The 22,075-nt window shown below is 35.7% G+C and overlaps 2 protein-coding genes across 2 annotated transcripts in view; one reads left to right on the top strand and one right to left on the bottom strand.

Annotated features, from left to right (window-relative positions):
* The window catches only part of LOC101737927 (adenylosuccinate lyase), a 63,805-nt gene that overhangs the window by 18,466 nt on the left and 23,264 nt on the right, over positions 1-22,075 (bottom strand). The gene's annotated exons all lie outside the window — the stretch shown is intronic.
* The window catches only part of LOC101737793 (uncharacterized), a 47,357-nt gene that overhangs the window by 4,067 nt on the left and 21,215 nt on the right, over positions 1-22,075 (top strand). Inside the window, exons 2-5 of the mRNA XM_004932505.5 lie at positions 9,634-9,830; positions 10,731-10,860; positions 12,144-12,238; positions 13,834-13,954. Of these exons, the coding sequence (XP_004932562.1) occupies positions 9,634-9,830; positions 10,731-10,860; positions 12,144-12,238; positions 13,834-13,954 (543 nt within the window). The remainder of the gene's footprint in view (positions 1-9,633; positions 9,831-10,730; positions 10,861-12,143; positions 12,239-13,833; positions 13,955-22,075) is intronic.

Here is a 22,075-nt window from a genome sequence, read left to right as displayed (position 1 = left end):
CAATAACTCTTACATTAGAGGCCTTCCGCTCTAACACTCAGAGAAGAGACCCCGGTAACCGTACTCGTTGAACTCGACAAAGAGTTCGACGTGCAACCTAACCTAAGCATCAGCCGTCCCTTCTGGCTGAGCCCTTGCTCGTCCACCTGTACCTGTGAAACTGGAAAGGCTTCCGGGCCACCAGAAATCCCTCATTCATAAAAAAATGGCAATCGGTGATCGCTGTGTGCTAGTGTAGTAACCAAAGAACCTTGCTGCCCATTCGCATGCAAATCTCACAGTCGTCTTTGACCTTCGTGGCACCAGTACGCCCTTAATCATAAAAAAAAGATTTTTAGTGCGAACGAAATATAATACTACTTCTAATCTTATCGGATGCGGTACTTTTATTTAAACATTGTATAGAATTTTAGGGCTTTGAGCAAATATTGGCACAGATGAGCAAAATATGAGCTCGTGGTCCATTTGGTGCTATGGTATGACCCAAAGTGGCTTCAGATCGAATCGGTCGATCAGTTTATTTCTTACAATTTTATTTAAAGAGTTTTTTCTATTAATTTGTTAATTTGACTTTAATCATTGTGTTAAGTCCGTTTATATAATTTTTACGCTTTCTTCGTGGTTTAATGAAAAGACAAGGATACATTTGACTAAAAAAATGCGTTTTAATACGTAGCCATCAATTAGCCAAACCAATAATAAAATCAAAGAAAATGTATTATTAACAAATAAAAATTGAAGCGACACCATTTTACCTTTATCATGCGTCAACAGAATTTAATTGAATGAGCGATTAAACACAGAGGCTCGTAACATTCGATAACAGGTACCTAGGTGCGCCGCTATCTAGGCCGCTTGATGATAGGAAACTGGGCCGATGATCAAGGTATGAAGCCCTAAACTTCAGTCGTAACTATACTGAGACCTTAGAACTTATATCTCGAGGTGGGTGGCACATTTACGTTGTAGATGTCTATGGGCTCCAGTAACCACTTAACACCTGGTGGGCTGTGAGCTCGTCCACCCATCTAAGCAATAAAAAAAAAAGTGTAGCTCTTCGACATCACAAACCAAATTCTGAGGGACCTTTAGACTTGAGCTGGAAATCTTCCCTTTGAACAGAAATGCGAGTAAACTTCACGGCCTAAATAAACAGGATAATAACATTTTATATGAACACTAGCTGTACCCGTCCGCTTCGCTGGGCATTTAAAATTAACATTATTATTTCTCACCCCCACAAAGATTCTCATCATTAACAACCCCACAACTGGTGTAGAGAGTTCAACACTCATACAAATATTAGCCTATCCATTAAGTACCTGTATTTTCTACATGGATACTAAGTTTCAAGTCGATCGGATGCATGGTTCAGTAGTTATAACGAAACATCCGTAAAAATCACTGTAGATTTATATATTAGTATAGATGGTCTTCTTTATGATAATCAGAAAGTTCCTAAGGTTCACCACCCAGCGATATTGCATGCCTTTCATTACATAATCAGTCCGTGGACCTTATCCATGCCGCGTCTTTAATGTGCTCCCTGTACGTAGATATATTTGGAAGGTGATGATATTTTATGACGCGAATGTTGATTTTGAATGATAAGTAGTAAAAAGTGTCAAATTCTGACACACATATCAGAACGACATTGTGTGGAGAGAAAAGAAGTACAGAAAATACAGAGAAAAAAAAGAAAAGAATACTATTTGAAACAGATATACTGTTACAAATAGTTGGCTTAGGACAACAAGAACTTTGAACTGAACTCTTTGTAAAGTTCGAACGAAAATTTGAACGCCCCAATTGTTTTTTATATTACGTTCCTTAAAAAAATTCCTCCTCTGTTCCGGAAAACTAGAAAGAATAAGTAGACTACGGCCCCTGATATTATCAAACGGGAAATAGAAAAAAAAAAACGCAGGTGACATTTCTAAATGCCCTGTCGATAAACAACCCACGTCCGAACCTCGGTTGAGATAGACTTCACCCGAGAGAGGATGGGGGTAAGCCGTAAGGTATGCGTTTTGCGTAAGGTGCATTTTCCCTCGGCATTCCGCCTGCACTGGACGCCACAGATGATAATAATACGACTATAACAATGGGGTCACGTTTATGTGCTGGCTGCCACGGGGCATTGGGTAACGGAACCTTGACCATGCCATTACGTATACCATTAAGTCGACTACGTGATTCGTTCAATGTTATATGCACTGTGTTAAGTTACAGACATATTTCTTGTAAATCAGTAGTAGATTAGTAATACTCGTGGTAATACTTATTGATTTTTTTTATCGACTGTCGGCGGTCCTCTGTCGGTGGCCTGTCCAAGTCTACTGGAACGATATCGTATGAAATTATGCTGGTGATAATGAAGACAATGTATGGTCTCTCTCTTTTTTTTACGTATTTGAAAACTCGAACCGCGTACTCTGGCGGGCTTATAATTACGGAAGGTTGATATCTTTTGTGGATTTAATTTTCACGATATTATTTTTTCATTATGGAAGTCGTTCGTGAATACGCTTTACGTATCACTACGTATATATAAAAAAAAACATAATTGTAACGGTATGTAGGATTTGAATACAGGTACTGTCGCAACGATAAATGCAAGGAAACTGGGCATCTTATCTTTTAGGCCACGACGGCTGCACGACTTCATATTGATCAAATCAATTTTAGAAGTATAATGAGAACAGCTAGTCAGCAACGGACAAAATCATATATCGTTAGTTTAAGGTGTCGTAAGAATTGATCACAAGTGCCCATGATTAATAAAGTACTCAAACAAATAAATTTCCAATCTGCTCGCATGGAGTTATTAGAACATCTTATTTTTTTTTGTTTTCAATTCACGCGCAAATCGAATTATGCAAAAATCACATTGAAGAACCTCAAATGTGAAATACGAATGTTAAAGGTCCGGGCTTCCTGCTCGGATACGAAGATGCAATTGAGCTCTCGCGTAATTATTGGGAGTTCTCAGTTATTTAATGTAGTATACTGTAGATTTGCAGATGCTAGGAGTTACAAATAATCATTTATGTAATGGATTTGTTGTTGAACCTTTTTGGATAATAGGAGTATAATGTATAGCGGCCCGCTCCGGCTCCGCTCGGGTCTTTAACAAAAATTTCAACGATATTTGTATTATTTTAAATAAAAGAACACTTATTGCGGTATAACTATGTATTCTACAAAGTCGTATTACATTATTTTATTCTATCATCAATAGTTTTCGCAGGGCAATCGATGTAAAGAATATTTTAGGTAATTATTTTACACCTTGGGTTACATTATTGGGGTTTTAGTGAGGATCCCTAATTTTTTCAAAAAATATTATAGCCTATGTCACTCGGGAATAGTGTAGCTTCCAAGCAGTGAAAGAATTTTTCAAATCGGTTCTGTAGTTTCGGAGCCTATTCAATACAAACAAACAAACAAATCTTTCCTCTTTATAATAATATAAATAAATAAATAAATAATAATATAGAAGTATAGATTAGTGATTTGTTTGGAAATTGCGATCAAAACATATTTTATGATATTTTGGCGTAGTTCGACAACGAAATGTAATGTTTCTAAAATCTATTTTATCTTTTTTTCACGTCGTCCGTCTCATGACCACGAAATGTGCAAACTCGAAACGTCAGAAAACATGTATAATGACAGTAAAAAACGAGAGATTATTACCGGAAAAGTAGCTTTAATCATGTCTACGATCTCTGAAATCCGTAGAACGTAACAATTGTTACGAACGGGTCATTTTTGTTTTCATTTCAAACAAAATTTTCCAAATCAATATACATCTCTGTATGTTATTTAAACTTAAATAAGTAGTATCAAAATCAGATTTGTCAAGATGTCATACGTCTATAGCCAATGTTTCTTCAATGGACATGTATTCCACACACAAAAAAATTGCATCCAAACAAAATAAAATTACATTTCTGAAAACTGAAACTTTCACGATACTCCCATCCGAGCTACGAGCATTAGCTTACTTAAGTCATTAATTCGGAAAATCTTGCGTAATCCATCACAAGACTAATTAGACATCTAACAATTACAATGTTTTACAATTAATCGTAATTGGGCGTTATATGTAGTACAGGTTTCTCTTGCCAAGGCTGCGTGAATACGATTTCACTTCATTTAAAGATCGGATGTTTTTTTTGATATTATGATAAAATTACATGATATAATAGCATTATAATTTGATTTATTTAATTTAAGAAAAAAACACACACATAGAATACCTCGGTTTGTTCGTGTATCTAAAATAACTATACTGAGACCTTAGAACTTATATCTCAAGGTAGGTGGCGCATTTACGTTGTAGATGTCCATGGGCTCCAGTAACCACTTAACAACCAGATGGGCTGTGAGCTCGTCCACCCAACTAAGCAATAAAAAATAAATAAAAAGATATCAAATATAACAAAAACCGCCGCAAAACAGTATTGCATTCCTGATTGAAGGGTGGGGCAGTATTGTCTCACGATGGGTGGCGGAATTTACGTTGATGATCTCTATGGGCAGTGAGGTAGTTCAGCCTGGGAACTAAAATAAAATATGCATGTTATCTTCACATTTTGCATTGTCACTTTATTGAACGACAGTAAAAGCTTAGAAAACATCTGTGAGCCTCCTCTATACTATGGATATGACTCGTGACAGTATTGAATGAAAGGTCCCCGAGTGTGTTGACTTATGACCCGCTGGTGAGTGGATGAGCTCATGCCTCATCGTTTCATTAACAAATCAACTAATCTTGTTAGTTATACCGCGAAAATGCTTGTTATTAAGAAGATATTGCAGAATTTGTTTGAAGGCAGACCAGACTCTTATATAATGTATATAGTGTTTTAGTATTTATGAATTGGGTTCACAAACCGTGATGCACTGTGTTTCTAGATTTTATGTTTGCTTTGATCAATTTTGTAGTTTTATTTATTAGTACGGGCGGAAAATGCTAGTCGAAACCCAGCACTGTTGTCTTTAGCATTCTATAAATTTTATCTTATCGATAAATTTTATTATAACACGAGGAACACAAAATAAAACTAAATTTAAATCTGCAAGATATAAAACAATCGATCTTATTTTTTTACGCTATAAAGTCAATTTTAAATTACATTAGCACTTGTTGTAATTAGGACAACAAGAACTTTGAACTGAACTCTTTGTAAAGTTCGAACGAAAATTTGAACGCCCCAATTGTTTTTTATATTACGTTCCTTAAAAAAATTCCTCCTCTGTTCCGGAAAACTAGAAAGAATAAGTAGACTACGGCCCCTGATATTATCAAACGGGAAATAGAAAAAAAAAAACGCAGGTGACATTTCTAAATGCCCTGTCGATAAACAACCCACGTCCGAACCTCGGTTGAGATAGACTTCACCCGAGAGAGGATGGGGGTAAGCCGTAAGGTATGCGTTTTGCGTAAGGTGCATTTTCCCTCGGCATTCCGCCTGCACTGGACGCCACAGATGATAATAATACGACTATAACAATGGGGTCACGTTTATGTGCTGGCTGCCACGGGGCATTGGGTAACGGAACCTTGACCATGCCATTACGTATACCATTAAGTCGACTACGTGATTCGTTCAATGTTATATGCACTGTGTTAAGTTACAGACATATTTCTTGTAAATCAGTAGTAGATTAGTAATACTCGTGGTAATACTTATTGATTTTTTTTATCGACTGTCGGCGGTCCTCTGTCGGTGGCCTGTCCAAGTCTACTGGAACGATATCGTATGAAATTATGCTGGTGATAATGAAGACAATGTATGGTCTCTCTCTTTTTTTTACGTATTTGAAAACTCGAACCGCGTACTCTGGCGGGCTTATAATTACGGAAGGTTGATATCTTTTGTGGATTTAATTTTCACGATATTATTTTTTCATTATGGAAGTCGTTCGTGAATACGCTTTACGTATCACTACGTATATATAAAAAAAAACATAATTGTAACGGTATGTAGGATTTGAATACAGGTACTGTCGCAACGATAAATGCAAGGAAACTGGGCATCTTATCTTTTAGGCCACGACGGCTGCACGACTTCATATTGATCAAATCAATTTTAGAAGTATAATGAGAACAGCTAGTCAGCAACGGACAAAATCATATATCGTTAGTTTAAGGTGTCGTAAGAATTGATCACAAGTGCCCATGATTAATAAAGTACTCAAACAAATAAATTTCCAATCTGCTCGCATGGAGTTATTAGAACATCTTATTTTTTTTTGTTTTCAATTCACGCGCAAATCGAATTATGCAAAAATCACATTGAAGAACCTCAAATGTGAAATACGAATGTTAAAGGTCCGGGCTTCCTGCTCGGATACGAAGATGCAATTGAGCTCTCGCGTAATTATTGGGAGTTCTCAGTTATTTAATGTAGTATACTGTAGATTTGCAGATGCTAGGAGTTACAAATAATCATTTATGTAATGGATTTGTTGTTGAACCTTTTTGGATAATAGGAGTATAATGTATAGCGGCCCGCTCCGGCTCCGCTCGGGTCTTTAACAAAAATTTCAACGATATTTGTATTATTTTAAATAAAAGAACACTTATTGCGGTATAACTATGTATTCTACAAAGTCGTATTACATTATTTTATTCTATCATCAATAGTTTTCGCAGGGCAATCGATGTAAAGAATATTTTAGGTAATTATTTTACACCTTGGGTTACATTATTGGGGTTTTAGTGAGGATCCCTAATTTTTTCAAAAAATATTATAGCCTATGTCACTCGGGAATAGTGTAGCTTCCAAGCAGTGAAAGAATTTTTCAAATCGGTTCTGTAGTTTCGGAGCCTATTCAATACAAACAAACAAACAAATCTTTCCTCTTTATAATAATATAAATAAATAAATAAATAATAATATAGAAGTATAGATTAGTGATTTGTTTGGAAATTGCGATCAAAACATATTTTATGATATTTTGGCGTAGTTCGACAACGAAATGTAATGTTTCTAAAATCTATTTTATCTTTTTTTCACGTCGTCCGTCTCATGACCACGAAATGTGCAAACTCGAAACGTCAGAAAACATGTATAATGACAGTAAAAAACGAGAGATTATTACCGGAAAAGTAGCTTTAATCATGTCTACGATCTCTGAAATCCGTAGAACGTAACAATTGTTACGAACGGGTCATTTTTGTTTTCATTTCAAACAAAATTTTCCAAATCAATATACATCTCTGTATGTTATTTAAACTTAAATAAGTAGTATCAAAATCAGATTTGTCAAGATGTCATACGTCTATAGCCAATGTTTCTTCAATGGACATGTATTCCACACACAAAAAAATTGCATCCAAACAAAATAAAATTACATTTCTGAAAACTGAAACTTTCACGATACTCCCATCCGAGCTACGAGCATTAGCTTACTTAAGTCATTAATTCGGAAAATCTTGCGTAATCCATCACAAGACTAATTAGACATCTAACAATTACAATGTTTTACAATTAATCGTAATTGGGCGTTATATGTAGTACAGGTTTCTCTTGCCAAGGCTGCGTGAATACGATTTCACTTCATTTAAAGATCGGATGTTTTTTTTGATATTATGATAAAATTACATGATATAATAGCATTATAATTTGATTTATTTAATTTAAGAAAAAAACACACACATAGAATACCTCGGTTTGTTCGTGTATCTAAAATAACTATACTGAGACCTTAGAACTTATATCTCAAGGTAGGTGGCGCATTTACGTTGTAGATGTCCATGGGCTCCAGTAACCACTTAACAACCAGATGGGCTGTGAGCTCGTCCACCCAACTAAGCAATAAAAAATAAATAAAAAGATATCAAATATAACAAAAACCGCCGCAAAACAGTATTGCATTCCTGATTGAAGGGTGGGGCAGTATTGTCTCACGATGGGTGGCGGAATTTACGTTGATGATCTCTATGGGCAGTGAGGTAGTTCAGCCTGGGAACTAAAATAAAATATGCATGTTATCTTCACATTTTGCATTGTCACTTTATTGAACGACAGTAAAAGCTTAGAAAACATCTGTGAGCCTCCTCTATACTATGGATATGACTCGTGACAGTATTGAATGAAAGGTCCCCGAGTGTGTTGACTTATGACCCGCTGGTGAGTGGATGAGCTCATGCCTCATCGTTTCATTAACAAATCAACTAATCTTGTTAGTTATACCGCGAAAATGCTTGTTATTAAGAAGATATTGCAGAATTTGTTTGAAGGCAGACCAGACTCTTATATAATGTATATAGTGTTTTAGTATTTATGAATTGGGTTCACAAACCGTGATGCACTGTGTTTCTAGATTTTATGTTTGCTTTGATCAATTTTGTAGTTTTATTTATTAGTACGGGCGGAAAATGCTAGTCGAAACCCAGCACTGTTGTCTTTAGCATTCTATAAATTTTATCTTATCGATAAATTTTATTATAACACGAGGAACACAAAATAAAACTAAATTTAAATCTGCAAGATATAAAACAATCGATCTTATTTTTTTACGCTATAAAGTCAATTTTAAATTACATTAGCACTTGTTGTAATGCTGCTAAAAAAAATACAAAGGCCATCGCGGCAATTTCAACGAAATGCGACTATTTTCCGGTGAGGATTCGTTGTCAATCAATCACTAATATATTAAAATAACTTAAAGAATTATTTTTGGGTATCACGGGATCTAGTGATGCTTGTACTTTTAATTGTGTATGAGAAACTTTGTTTAACTATGCGAAATAATACAAAGCAGTAAGCTGTATTAACACTAAATCCGATCTTTGAAAGATGAGTTTAGGTTGAGTATTATAATTCAAGATGTATGTATGTAGGCTCTTTTTATTGCCATTGTAGGCAGACAGTCGCTCAGGGACATCAGCAGTGACAGAGACACGGCCAAACGCGCTGCCTACTGCTGAGAATTCCCTTTAGAAACTCCTCTTATTGGTCTTTTATTTTCATTCGACACTCTTCCGCTGTGCTGTCCTTTTGGCTATCTCAAAACGTTATTATGAGCAGGAATCACACAAAAGATCGATCGGGGTCCTAGTGTCAAACAATAATAAGCCCTGCTTCTAAGATACATAGGAAGCTGTACAATAGTGTGAACCATATATGATACAGAAGGAACGATTGTCTTTAAAGGCAAAACCTCCATGTTGTTATCTTTTATCAAGCTAATCTATTTTACGAATGATGCGCTGTGACAAGTTATCAGCAAATGACGCATAATAACGGTACGAAGGTATTATTGTCTTTCGGAACTAGTGAATTAATGAAAAACAGGATGTTTGCTTGAACGAAATTGGAAAGTCATAAGAGTATGCCGGATATAAAGTATTCGAATTGTATCCGGTACATTGTTAACTGCGCTATTTAGATGCTTGTGCGCTGGTCTGTCCATACCGACGCTGCTTTAACGTCAAAGATCAAGGCTTGCTATGTATAATCTTGACTGATGACTGACCTTTTATAAAGTTAATTTATTTTAATTAAAATTATAAGATTTGCTTCTTTTGGGTGGTGGATAAATTAAAAGTCGTCCATGTGGATTCAGTAATGGAGTAGAATGAGATAATGATACAAAAATTATGATTCCTTTCAGGTCTTGAACATTATAATCTTAGTGCTCTACCGCACCGGTTACAATGGAGAGTTCCTGGGGGTCGGAGGAACTTGGAACCTGAACGAGGAGAAGAATCCTGACGCGGAGATCGTTGCCTCAGGAGTAATCGTGGGCTACCTCATTTATACGCTAGTGCAGATCGTCACATTCTTGTTTGGTACCACGGAGCACAAACGGTAACCCATATTTTAGAGGATATTTTTTTATTACTAGCTGACCCGGCAGACTTCGTAGTGCCTTAGTCAAGAAATAAAAGACTTAAACTTTTGTATAAAATAAACCTAAAACAAACAGAAGCAATCCGTCCGACGGGGGACACATCAAAGGAAAAACAAAATTATTTTTATTTAATTCCGAGCATTTTCATATTTATCTACCTTTTAAACCTTTTCTGGACTTCCACAAATAAATCAAGACCAAAATTAGCCCAATCTGTCCAGCCGTTCTCGAGTTTTAGCAAGATTAACGAATAGAAATTCATTTTTATACACATAGATAGATACAAGATAGATTATTGCTCTTTTCATCCAAGTGTTTCGTGTCTTAATTTGAACAAGTGTTTGCAACTTCGCATTGCTATTGAAGTAAATTCCGTTTTAGAGATTACAGTTAACATTTATCATATGAATATTTATTATTACTAGTGGTCCCTCAGTAGTCGAAATTCGACTATAATTAATTGAAATTCTAAGATTGAACATTATTATGGTTCTATTGTCAAAGGCTATTATTAAACTTCTGTAATCACAGATTTCGTCAAGACTACACTATAGACAAACAATATTAACCCATAATTAATTTGACCACAGACTTTAACGATAAACAAAAGAGTGTGTGCGTGTCAAATATATGGTAGCATGTGTAACGTTTTTTTATTGATTTAATGTATTTTTTATGGATAATTAAAAAAAAATATTAGCATTCTGCACTTCTTCTCTATATTGTGTATAAGTGTGGGAAATTTCATTCTCTTCCGTCCGCGCAATTTTCGTAAAAAGGGGTACAAAGTTTTTGCTTTACGTATTAATATATAGATTAGGGATTTGTCTTGAATGAATGCCTTTGTGATTCCCCAGCGCTTTGTCTGAGATCGTGATGAACTTCGTCGGAGTGTTCCTATGGATTGCGGTGGGCGCTGTGGCATTACACTACTGGGGAGGATACCAGGGCGAGCACCAGTTCCAGTTTGTCTTCGCTGAGAAACAGGTTTGGGTTAAAAAAAAAATTTGTTGCGTAGATGAGTGGACGAGCTCACAGCCCACCTGGTGTTAAGTGGTTACTGGAACCTATAGACATCTACAACGTAAATGCCGACACCAACCTTGAAATATGAGTTCTAAGGTCTCAGTATACTTACAACGGCTGCCGCACCCTTCAAATCGAAACGCATTACTGCTTCACGGCAGAAATAATTGTCGCGAGCACAAGGCTGGAAGTCGGGAACTTCTCAGTGGGTCATGATTTCGATCCGGTGGTAGACTCAGGGAAGCTATGCTCCTGCTAAGGCTAATGTTAGCAAAGTCTCTCAGGCTGAGCCCCGTGAGCTCGACTATACACCCCATAAAATAAGAATAGTCCCTCGAGGCTAATTGCGTAGATAAAAAGTCTCAAAGTGGGATCGCACTGCATCATCTTTATTTAGAAATGATACGGGCCCAATATTTAATTTAGTCATGTGTTAATTTCAAAATAAAGTTTTTTTTATCCGTTTACTTGGAACCAGTGTGTTAGTTAATACATATCTTAATAGTACTTAAGGTTTTTATGTTGCTAGTGAGTTTATAAATTCGAAAATGGAATTACGAATACTTTCATATGAGTTAGTATGATATGATAGCAGAGGGGGGTGAGGTCGACCGAAGAAAACATGGATGGAGTGTGTGAATGACGATATATGAGAGAGAGAGAAGTGAGTGTTGAGATGACGGCTGATAGAAGAGAATGGAATAGAAAAATTCACTGTGCCGACCCCACCTAGTGGGATAAGGTGGAGAAAAAGAAGAGAATATTTAATATGATGAATCGATTTGAACTTCATTTGTTTTTGGTGACACAGTTTACACCCCGTTGCAAGTGGCTCGTTCAATGACAAAGTAAAAACCAGATAGTAGTGAGTTACTATTTATTATATAGAATTATATAGAATTACTATATTATACTACTATATTATATAGAATTACTGCTTCAGTTGTTTAAGCTGATTGTAATGTACAAGTAATTTTTAGAATTACTGCTTCAGTTGTTTAAGCTGATTGTAATGTATAAGTAATTTTTAGAATCACTGCTTCAGTTGTTTAAGCTGATTGTAATGTACAAGTAATTTTTAGAATTATTGCTTCAGTTGTTTAAGCTGATTGTAATGTACAAGTAATTTTATGATAGATATCGTTTTGATGTTACTCGCGAGTAAACTACATAATATATTTGCAGTATCTTTATTTATTAAACTAACTTTGCTGTTTCTTTATTTATTCTTGTTTCGTTTACAGGTTGGCCTGGCCGTCGGAGCTCTATGCGTCATAAATGGAGCCATATATTTATTGGACACGGCACTTTCTGTCATACATTTCACAAAGGAAATGTAATTTTGTTATATTTTTTTTTAATAAATAATATAGCGAAAATGCCATTATTTACTTAAGTTACGATTAATGTTTCTTTATCGACTAAAATAGTTTTAACGAACGAATTAAGTAGAATTTAATGACGACAAAGGACGTAGAAGCTGTTAGAAGAAGTTCCCAAGATTTTTATTCGGAAAAATGTACGATATCGCTCGTAGATTAGCTTTGACTTTAGGAGTTTCGAATAGGGATAAAAATCGGGAATATTGTCTGTTCGTCATCACATCCTCAGGACTTCGAGCGAAACCACTGTAACGACATACATGAAAAGAATGTATGTATAATATGTTAATTAATTTGCAAAACGTTTTGTAAACTTTACAATTATCGACTTTTCCTGATCACGCAGAAAGTTACCTGGACATTAAAAAAATCTAATTGTCGGTAATTGTAAAATGCGGGTAATAAACGCAAGATTGAAATTTTAAAGTATTTTGAAAATATACATTCTTTTTACTGTTTACTATTTTCGAAAATGACATATTATTATACATTGTAGATTACGTGTAAGTAAGTAAGTTGATCTATAGATCATTTCCGTTTGCCATTATTATTCTTACCATAGACAAAGCATCATTTTTTTATGCTCTCATAGAAAACATTGACTTTTTCTGTATCTTCCCACCTTTTGTAATGTATTCACTGAGTTTATTTATGTTTTTAACGAAACCAGTTTTTTTTTGTAATGTAAAATTTTATTAAATAATAAATGTTGTAATAAGAATTATTGTTTTCTTTTGTAAATATTTATACATATATCCTCTTTTCGCTAGAGTAGTTTTGTTCGAACTGTTTTTGGTTTGCTAGAAGGCAACTGCAATCTACCTTTTTACTCTATGAATGTGTATTTTGTTATTTAAATGATAATATAATATATTATATAGAAGATAAACTGGATTTTTTTCTTCTTAAAGTTAAATGCAAAACAGAAAGAAATGTGTTCAGAAGAATTTAGATAATGTTTGCAATGGCAGGAATTTAATCCATTACATCGATGACTACTTTTTTCTTGAGAGCAATGGAATTCAGTTGGAATTTCGTCATATTGTGTCAATATAATCGTTTAAGATGTCAACAATAATGCCGTAAAAAGACGTAAATTCTTTACTGTTTTTGTATAAAATGCTATTTTTGCCAAACTTTGCTTCTCGTGAATTATGAGACTATAGTAGCATTTTTAGGGTTACAAAACAATAAAAAAAAAAATTAGGACACGCGATTAATAACAGTGTCAAACCATATTGACCTTAAGACAGGTCGGGGGTTAAGTGATGTTTGCCGTGCTCCCGGAGACTGGCTCACTACCGTAGGTAGTATCAGTTGTAGATGCAGCGTTTCCTTGTCAAACAGTGTTGTTTTTTTACTATTTAACCATTAAAAAAAAACTGGCCACTTTATTGCCTATCGAAGAAACATAATCACCGATTTCAATTAGATGTCATAACAAAGAAAAAAATTGATTTTTTTAAATTTGACATTCGATTTTTTTTTTTTAAATTCGAATTTGACCTTAAAACGTCAAACTGGGTGTTCACGTAGATAACTGTACGGAAACTAAGAAGACACAAAACGTGGAGCTTCTATACGAGAATCTTGTGACCATATCGCCTAGTCTGAAGGAATTTCTCAGCGAGGTGGACTTCGAAGCTGACAAAATTGCTCCATTAACGGATAACGTGAGTAACTAATTACATATCGACGCTTGAAAGGCAAACGTGACTAAGCGACAATGCGTGAACTTTACAGTAGACTAATTTAAAGTTGAATACCTGATGAAATGAAGGAATGAAAGCAAAATTTATTTTAACGAATCTAGCTGTAGTAGAATCTAGCTAGTAGCTGTAGGATTGAAATGATTTTAATAGACCTAGAAATATATTTTTTTTGCGCATCGAATACGGTTATTGCCTATCATTTATGTAGAAAGCAGTTATTGTCGCTTAGTCACGTTTGTAACTGATCATGGGAGAGCCGAAGAATGGAATCTAAAGCGGTCGGAGGAAATGAAATTAAGACAATATAAACATAAGACGTTTAAGAATTTTCGAGAATATGTGGAGTTAATTATTAGTAGATGAGTTAGGTAATTGATTTATGAGTTTATTTTATCGTTATTAATGAGATATTGTTTAATATTTAAGGAGAAACATTTTAAATTCTCATAAAAACAATAAGATAATTCGGTTCAGAATTAGCCTAGTTTTTCGACAAAAATATAAAAATCATGTGACGTGCTTAAACTTGAGAATGTTTTACCCGAAATCATTGAAATGAAAATTATTATTATTTCTATTTTTTTAATAATTATTTGACACTTATTATTATGCTCTTTTAAAATTGAATTTATGACAGTAAAACAAACGAAAGACGGAATTGTTAAGAAAGTGTTCATTTCAAAGTGAGGCATAATTAATTTTTTTTCTATAGCCACCAGAAAATTATAATTTGCGTAATTACTAATTACTGTTGGTAGGACCTCTTGTGAGTCTGCACGGGTAGGTACCACCACCCCGCCAATTTCTGCCATGAAGCAGTAATGCCTTTCGGTTTGAAAGGTGGGGCAGCAGTTGTAACCGCACTGAGACCTTAGAACTTATATCTCAAGGTGGGTGGCGCAATTACATTGTAGATGTCTATATGCTCCAGTTACCACTTAACACCAAGTGGGCTGTGAGCTCTTCCACCCATCTAAGCAATAATTAAAAAAAAAAAAACTGTGGTGTGACATAAGCCATAAAAACCGACCGTGATAGCTCTGAGATGGTGACCCACTTTTTGTTATTAGATTAAAGCCTTTAATCTATGGGATAACCGTACTATAATGTGTGTGACATTTGCATATGTAGGGTTGCCACCTAACCGGATGTGGCCTGTTTTTTACTGGATTACGGGAGCTTATGAGAGCTCTTAACGAGCTTTTAACAGGTTACGGCAACACACGAACAAGCCACACACTAAGTTTTAAGCTTTTGAGTTTTCATAATATATTCCATTGATTGATTGATTGATTGTAATTTGACGGTAATTAAAAAAATTTTGGTTTACATTTTCAATAATTATGTTCAATGTATATATTTTAATAAACATTGTTATTATTGTTATACAAAGCATCTCATTACCTTTTTCTTCCTGTTTGTTATTGAGCGATATCACTTGAGTGGTATATTGGGTGGTCTTTTCGAAAGAAATGGCCATGCTATTAAATCAAAATATTTAGAAGAAAAAATATCAGGTATCTTTTTTTTATATTTCCTGGTAACACTATCTGTAGCAGTACCAATTAAATGAGTACTCATTAACATTGAAAACGACCTCTCTATTACAATTATGTTACACGATGGTAATGAACATGTCTCAAAATACACTTGAGGGCGTTGAGATTAAATTGCCTTTTTCATCTAATTCGGAATCATTATCTTTTTCAAAATACTTAGTACTACATGCCCAGCAGTGTGATTGATCTCTATTCGAATATATTAGGATTAGTAATTCAGGATAAATAAAACACATTGCCTTTTTCCGGAATAAAGAAATGTTCGTATCACTCTCTGGCCCGTATAATAAGAGTCCATTTGTAAATCATTGGTACCTACGTATAATGACGAATCAATGAACTGAAACTAAACTTTTGTGTTTTCACAAAAACACAAAAGCTTGTGTTTTCACATAGCTACACACAACTTCAGATATACCTGGCATTATCTTGATTATCATTTACATTATTTAGGTTATAGACTATATTTGTGCCACGCTTTATCTAAATACCTACAGCCATTTTAGCGTGATTGAGTAATTTACAAACATGTTTACTAACATAATATTTCAAGATACGAGTTCGGAGCATTCTTAATGGACCGTTGGTCTATCGAGTAATTTCAAACTCTAGATGGAAGACAAGGCAAAGGGAAGATGTCGTATACCGCCAATAACATTAAAATATATTGAATTCGTTTATCCTTTGTCTATTTTTACTCTTGTCTTTGAAAGGGTTTGTTCGTTCGCATGAAAAACGTTTTATTTAAAATAATATTACATGTTTATACGGTGAGTGTATTACGAGTATATTATCCCGTTTAACAAGTACAAAGAACTAGGACAATGTGTTACTTTAACATATTATATAGGTCAGACTAACAACCTTTGTGAATTCACCCCGCGAACGGCGAGGGCGCCGCCGGTCGTAAGAAGTTTGGCGCCAAAACAGGCGACAGCATGGCGGCTTTGCAACCGAGATTGGCAGGATTGTGTACTCATAATACTTATATTAAAATTAATTGAATTTAAAATACAATAGTGATATTAATTTATTTTTCTTTTTACGTCGTAAACAATTTACTATGCGCATCGTTATTGAAAATTGTAGTCATTTCAGGTTTTCATGTCGACCGAGGAAAGCAGGATTGTCGTAACTTGAAAAACCCAACTTTACATTAGAGCCTTATTTAAATAATATATAATAATTTGGTATAAAATGATTTAGCCCAAAATGCAAGCTACGACAATTTCCGCGATCTCCTGTCGATATTTTGGTTTTTCGCGTCCGTCTGCCTAATATGAAAATGAAAAAAAAAACCAGTTATATGAACAATATCAGCGTTAGTATGTTTTATTGTATTTTCTTAAATATACGTATATTTCATAAATATATCTTATTTATTTATAGTTTTTGTCTATAATTCTGAGTGTACTAAGCATAATACTAGCATCTTATTTTAGATGTTCCTTCCTCAAGTTTGCCAACGTTATTCCAGTTATTCGTGCGAAATTTTATAATTTGTAATGTCAATATTGAATTTCGCGAATATTTTTCAATAATGCCAACCTGAACGGTCATGACTCGCTTGGAACAATGGGGCATATCGACCGACGACGTACAAACATATTATGTGCTCACTTTAACATCCACACTCATGTTTTATTGACGTTAAAACGCACGTATGCGACGTCAGGTTTGCCAGACGTAATTTACTTTTCGAATTAAATAACAAATTCTCTATTAATTTAAGAATTTGGTCGAATAAGGGCCGTCGGGTCAATAGGGAACCGGTTCGGCAAATTGAACTCAGTATAAATTGAATTTAGGTCCTGGTTTGTCTGCAGGCAACGTCTTGGCATTTCTGATGGCCATAGGCGATGGTGACACTGTGCAGATGGGTTGTATCTATGCTCGTCCGTTTCCTAAGGAATTAAAAAAAAAAAAACTCCCTTGCTGAGTTCAGAAACACATCAATCGTGTTGCTATCGTGGAAGTTCCTCCACCGAGCGGGTGATATTGCTCATTAGACCGACGAACTTGTATATAAGCAAGCTTATCTTGAAAATGTCGTAAGCGAGATTCAGGCATCTGTCAAATATCTTATGTTGTATGATGGCTACTCGCCACACTATACCCAGTTTGTCGAATCAATAACGTTATGGATACATAAGTCGTCGTCGCGATCTAAAGGATGAGACGCCTGATTTTAACTATTCATATCGGGCGATGTGGTTATGCTTGCGTTAAAAAACACAGTCAGGTACCAGTTTTTCTAAGCAGATCTAACACGCATTTACCAACGCCTTTTTTCTTAATTTCCTTTATAGATTATTATTCATAGGGCTCACCTATCGGTTAGTGGTCATTGTAGCTCATGGATGTCAGTTATGCCAAAATCTGAGCTATGCCGTTGCCTACCGCAGAACGTCTTTCACGATGAGTAAAAGTATCGTGTAATAAAAATTAAAATGCAAATTTATGTAGTGCAATTATCAAAGTAGTAGGGTTTATTCTAAAACAGAGAAATATTTTAAACAAAATTCCGTGTGTGAGCATCGAATACGTGGAACTAATATGTCATCAGTGAAAATTCATTTATGTTGATTGAAAAACTTTTTGGATTTTGTTTATTAGCACTTTATAGAAAAAATCATAAAACAGTAAATTATGTAATGACAAGTTTTTTAGCTTTGCAACACTTAGACGAGACGTATTTTCATTTTTGACAAAAAGTTGGTAACTCCTGCACGTCAGTCCGTCATAATATAATATTATTTTGACTTATGGAATGTAAAGCGATACTGTAACTCGAGATTTCATGAAATGTATGTAAAAATGTAAACTATGACTCATTGTCAATTAACAAAAATCTAGCTTTGTCTTGATATATTATAGATTGTTTCTTGCAAACTGCGTATACAATTATAGGAAACGTGAAGTAGTTATTTGAAAAAAAAAAAAACAAAAAGAAAACTTTATTGTGAAGTTAAAATTCCTTTTTACTTTTTATTTCAATTTCAACTGCTTTAAGATTTCTGGCTGTTTATAAAAGAGTTATCGCCTGTGCCTCGAACAATACGTGCAACACTTTAAAATGTTGCCAGTCTTGAAAGCTATTCAGCATTTGGGAAATATGTATTTTAAAAAAAAACTGACCACTACCACAAATGTATTGATAATATCGATAACTGAGTAACAAGAAAAAATACAGAAAATCGATTGACACATAGAAGACTAAAGATCTCTAAATGTACTAGGTTTTGCACGGTGCTTCGCTACTGTTTATACAAAAAACAATTTTGTTAGTTTGTTCTGAATGAAAGATACTTTAAAACTATCCTTTTACCTACCGAAAACTCTACCGAAATCCTACTTGAAAACGTGTATGCGAAATTCCATGATGATCTGTCGAGTTGTTAAGACGTGGAAACGTAATAAACAAATTCATTTTCGCATTTACAATATTATACGTAATTTCGGGAAGTCCATTCACGCTATGCCTTCAGTCCCATAGTGTACGCTTTTATTAGCTTCAGACGTATGTATGTTAGTAACGGAACCTTTGAACATGTTTTTGACCCCTTTCGAAACGTCGGATTAACTCGAAATTTGGTATACTTATTAAGGACCGATGACAATACAATATTAAAAAAAAAATTGAAATTTTTTAAATTCAACTAAGAAATGAAAAATAAATAATATTATAGTTTAAAAAACTAACAAAATACGCTTTTGTATAAAATCCAATAAAATAATAGAAAAGAAATTTTAATAAATTTGAATTAAAAATTGTGTAAGAAAAAATATTTTATTGTAAAAAAAAGCGTGGAGAACATTGTGTCAGTAGTCATAAATATCTTATGAACAGAATCAGATAAGAGTAGAAGGGCTATTTTGATAATATTCTGAAAAACACCCCACGCTTTTTACAATAAAATCATTATTTATTTTTATAATATGTTTAATATAAAAGATAACGTCACGTGTGAATCCGCTGGATGTGAACCGTGGAAGACTAATGCAAGACTCTGTGATGTTAGGAGATGCTGGTGTCCTAGTAGCTATATGTAGGCTGATTTTGAAGCTACAACGCCGACAGTCAGATCGAAGTTATTCATTAATCATAGTACATACAATGAAATCTGTAAACAAACCTTTTTTTAATGTGACTACCTATAGTTTCTGGAACAACAAAAGCACACGGCCTAATGCGCGCATGCGCGACACTTCTCAGGGCTACCGGCCAAGCGGCACTTGGAAAAAATATCAACAATGCGAGTTCTATGATGTTCAAAGGTTTATATACATTTCAGTTGAACTAGCATTATAAAAATACTAGTTGTATCCGTCCGCTTCGCTAGGCATTTAAAATTAACATTATTATTTCTCACCCCCACAAAGATTCTCATCATTAACGCGCCCGCAACTGGTGTAGGGAGTCCAACACTCATATAAATATTAGCCTATCCATTAAGTACATGTATTTTCTACATGGATACCAAGTTTCAAGTCAATCGGATGCATGGTTCAGTAGCTATAATGGAACATCCATAAAAACCACTGTAGATTTATATGTTAGTATAGACTTATAGAGTATAGATTAATTAATTTGTTACTTATATAACGTTATAATTATTTAAAAATCATTTTAACGACTCAATCTCGGCGTTTGTCATTGTCATTGTGATTGTTGCCTACTGACCAGGACCGTCACTGTGACCTTGAAAACGGTAGAGTATTTGAAATAATAATGATGGTAATAATTAATAACGGTAAAAGAAGAGCGCCTTCAAAAAAAATAAGACTGAGAATATCATCGATGTAGAAGAACATTGCAAGACAAATGAATTATTAACAGACTCGGTGGTACAGTGGTTAGCGGCCCTGACTGGTGCGGCGAAGGTCGTAGGTTCGTTTCCCACATCGGGCAAACATTGTATGATGAACAGGTATGCTTGCTCTTTGTCTGGGTGTTTGTTATCAACATATGTTTAGTATATTTAAACGTATATATTTATGTATATGATATTCATATCTACGAGATCCATAACACAGGGAATCCTAATTGGGACAAATGAGCGTGCGTGATTTGTTTCCAGTTATAGTTATTATTATAATTCGGATGTGATTCGATTTTTTGTAGAAGAGTGATTCTTAAATTAATAATCATCTCCGCTTCGATTGTATATTTTCTATTACTTTAATTGGGCAACAGCATTAATATTATTTTATTATTTCTTGGATGGGTGGACGAGCTCACGGTCCATTTGATCTTAAGTGGTTACCGAAGCCCATAGACATCTACAATGTAAATGCCGTCACCCACCTTGCGACATGCGTTGTAAGGTCTCACTTTTAACAGTATAACGGCTGCCCCGCCCTTCAAACCGAAACGCGTTACTGATTCACTTTGTTGTCTATGCACTCCGACAGCCAGTTCTCACCGGGCGGACCGTGAGCTCCTACTCTGGAGGCTTCATCATCATCGTTCTATCATATTACCGCCTACTGAGGTGTAGGGCTCTTTTTTTTTTTTTTTATCCTACCTATGCTGATAGCCTTGAGAGGCTATTTCAGCGGACCCTAGCTTGTGTAGGTGAGCTCGCGGGGCTCAAACCGGAGAATTGCTAACACCGCCCTAGCAGTGCTTCGCAGAATCTACCACCGGATCGGAAGCGCGACCCACTGAGAAGATCCGGCGAGAAACTCAGTGGGCTGTGTCTGTGGGTTAATTCGCTCGTCGAGCCCTTCGTCGCAAGCGACGGGTTCGGCGAGGACGGTGACCGGTGCTTGTATTGCCTAAAAGCACCGTTAATGGATCAGGAGGATCCGTGATGACGTGCTTTGGGCGACGTCGACGGTTTACCAAACGGTCTACAGGATCGGGTATGTAGTTTCCGGCGGCCACGACAAGAGGGTTCTCATGTCGTGCCGCCTTCTCAAAGTGGCGCAGCGATGCCGACTGTAGATACTTACTGACGGGGTCGAGCTCCAGGTCATCGTGGAGGTCCACGTTCCTCTGGAACCATGGTGCTCCGACGGCTATCCTGCAGAATCGGGATTGTATAACCTGAAGGGGTTTCAAGTTGGTGCGGGCCGCGTGAGCGAACACTACGCTTGCATACGTCATGACGGGGCGTATGCAAGTTTTGTAGAGGGTTACCTTGTTACGGAGGGACAGTTTGCTTCGTCTACAAAGCATTGGGTAGAGTCGTCCTAGTATAAACGCGGCGCGATCGCGTACCGTTTTTACGTGGGGACGGAATGTCATCCCTCTGTCGAGGGTGACGCCTAGGTATTTGACCTTCGAGGCCCACGGTATGGGCTGGTCAAAGAGAGTGATGGGGCTAACGGCGGAGGTGTTTACGCGCCTATTGGGGAGTGGGGTGCTCGAAGTGGTATTCGGAGGGCGACCCCTTTTGAATAGCACCGCTGTGCTTTTCGTGGGGTTGATGTCAATTCGCCACTTCCGGAACCACTGTCCCATGGTGGTTACTGCGGTCTGGAGTCGCCGATGAAGCAACGACATCTTCCTACACGA

Source organism: Bombyx mori, chromosome 17, assembly GCF_030269925.1.
Source record: "Bombyx mori chromosome 17, ASM3026992v2".
Lineage (NCBI taxonomy): Eukaryota > Metazoa > Arthropoda > Insecta > Lepidoptera > Bombycidae > Bombyx > Bombyx mori.
The sequence above is the reverse complement of the archived record's forward strand: the minus strand, read 5'-3'. Positions and strand labels throughout refer to the sequence as shown.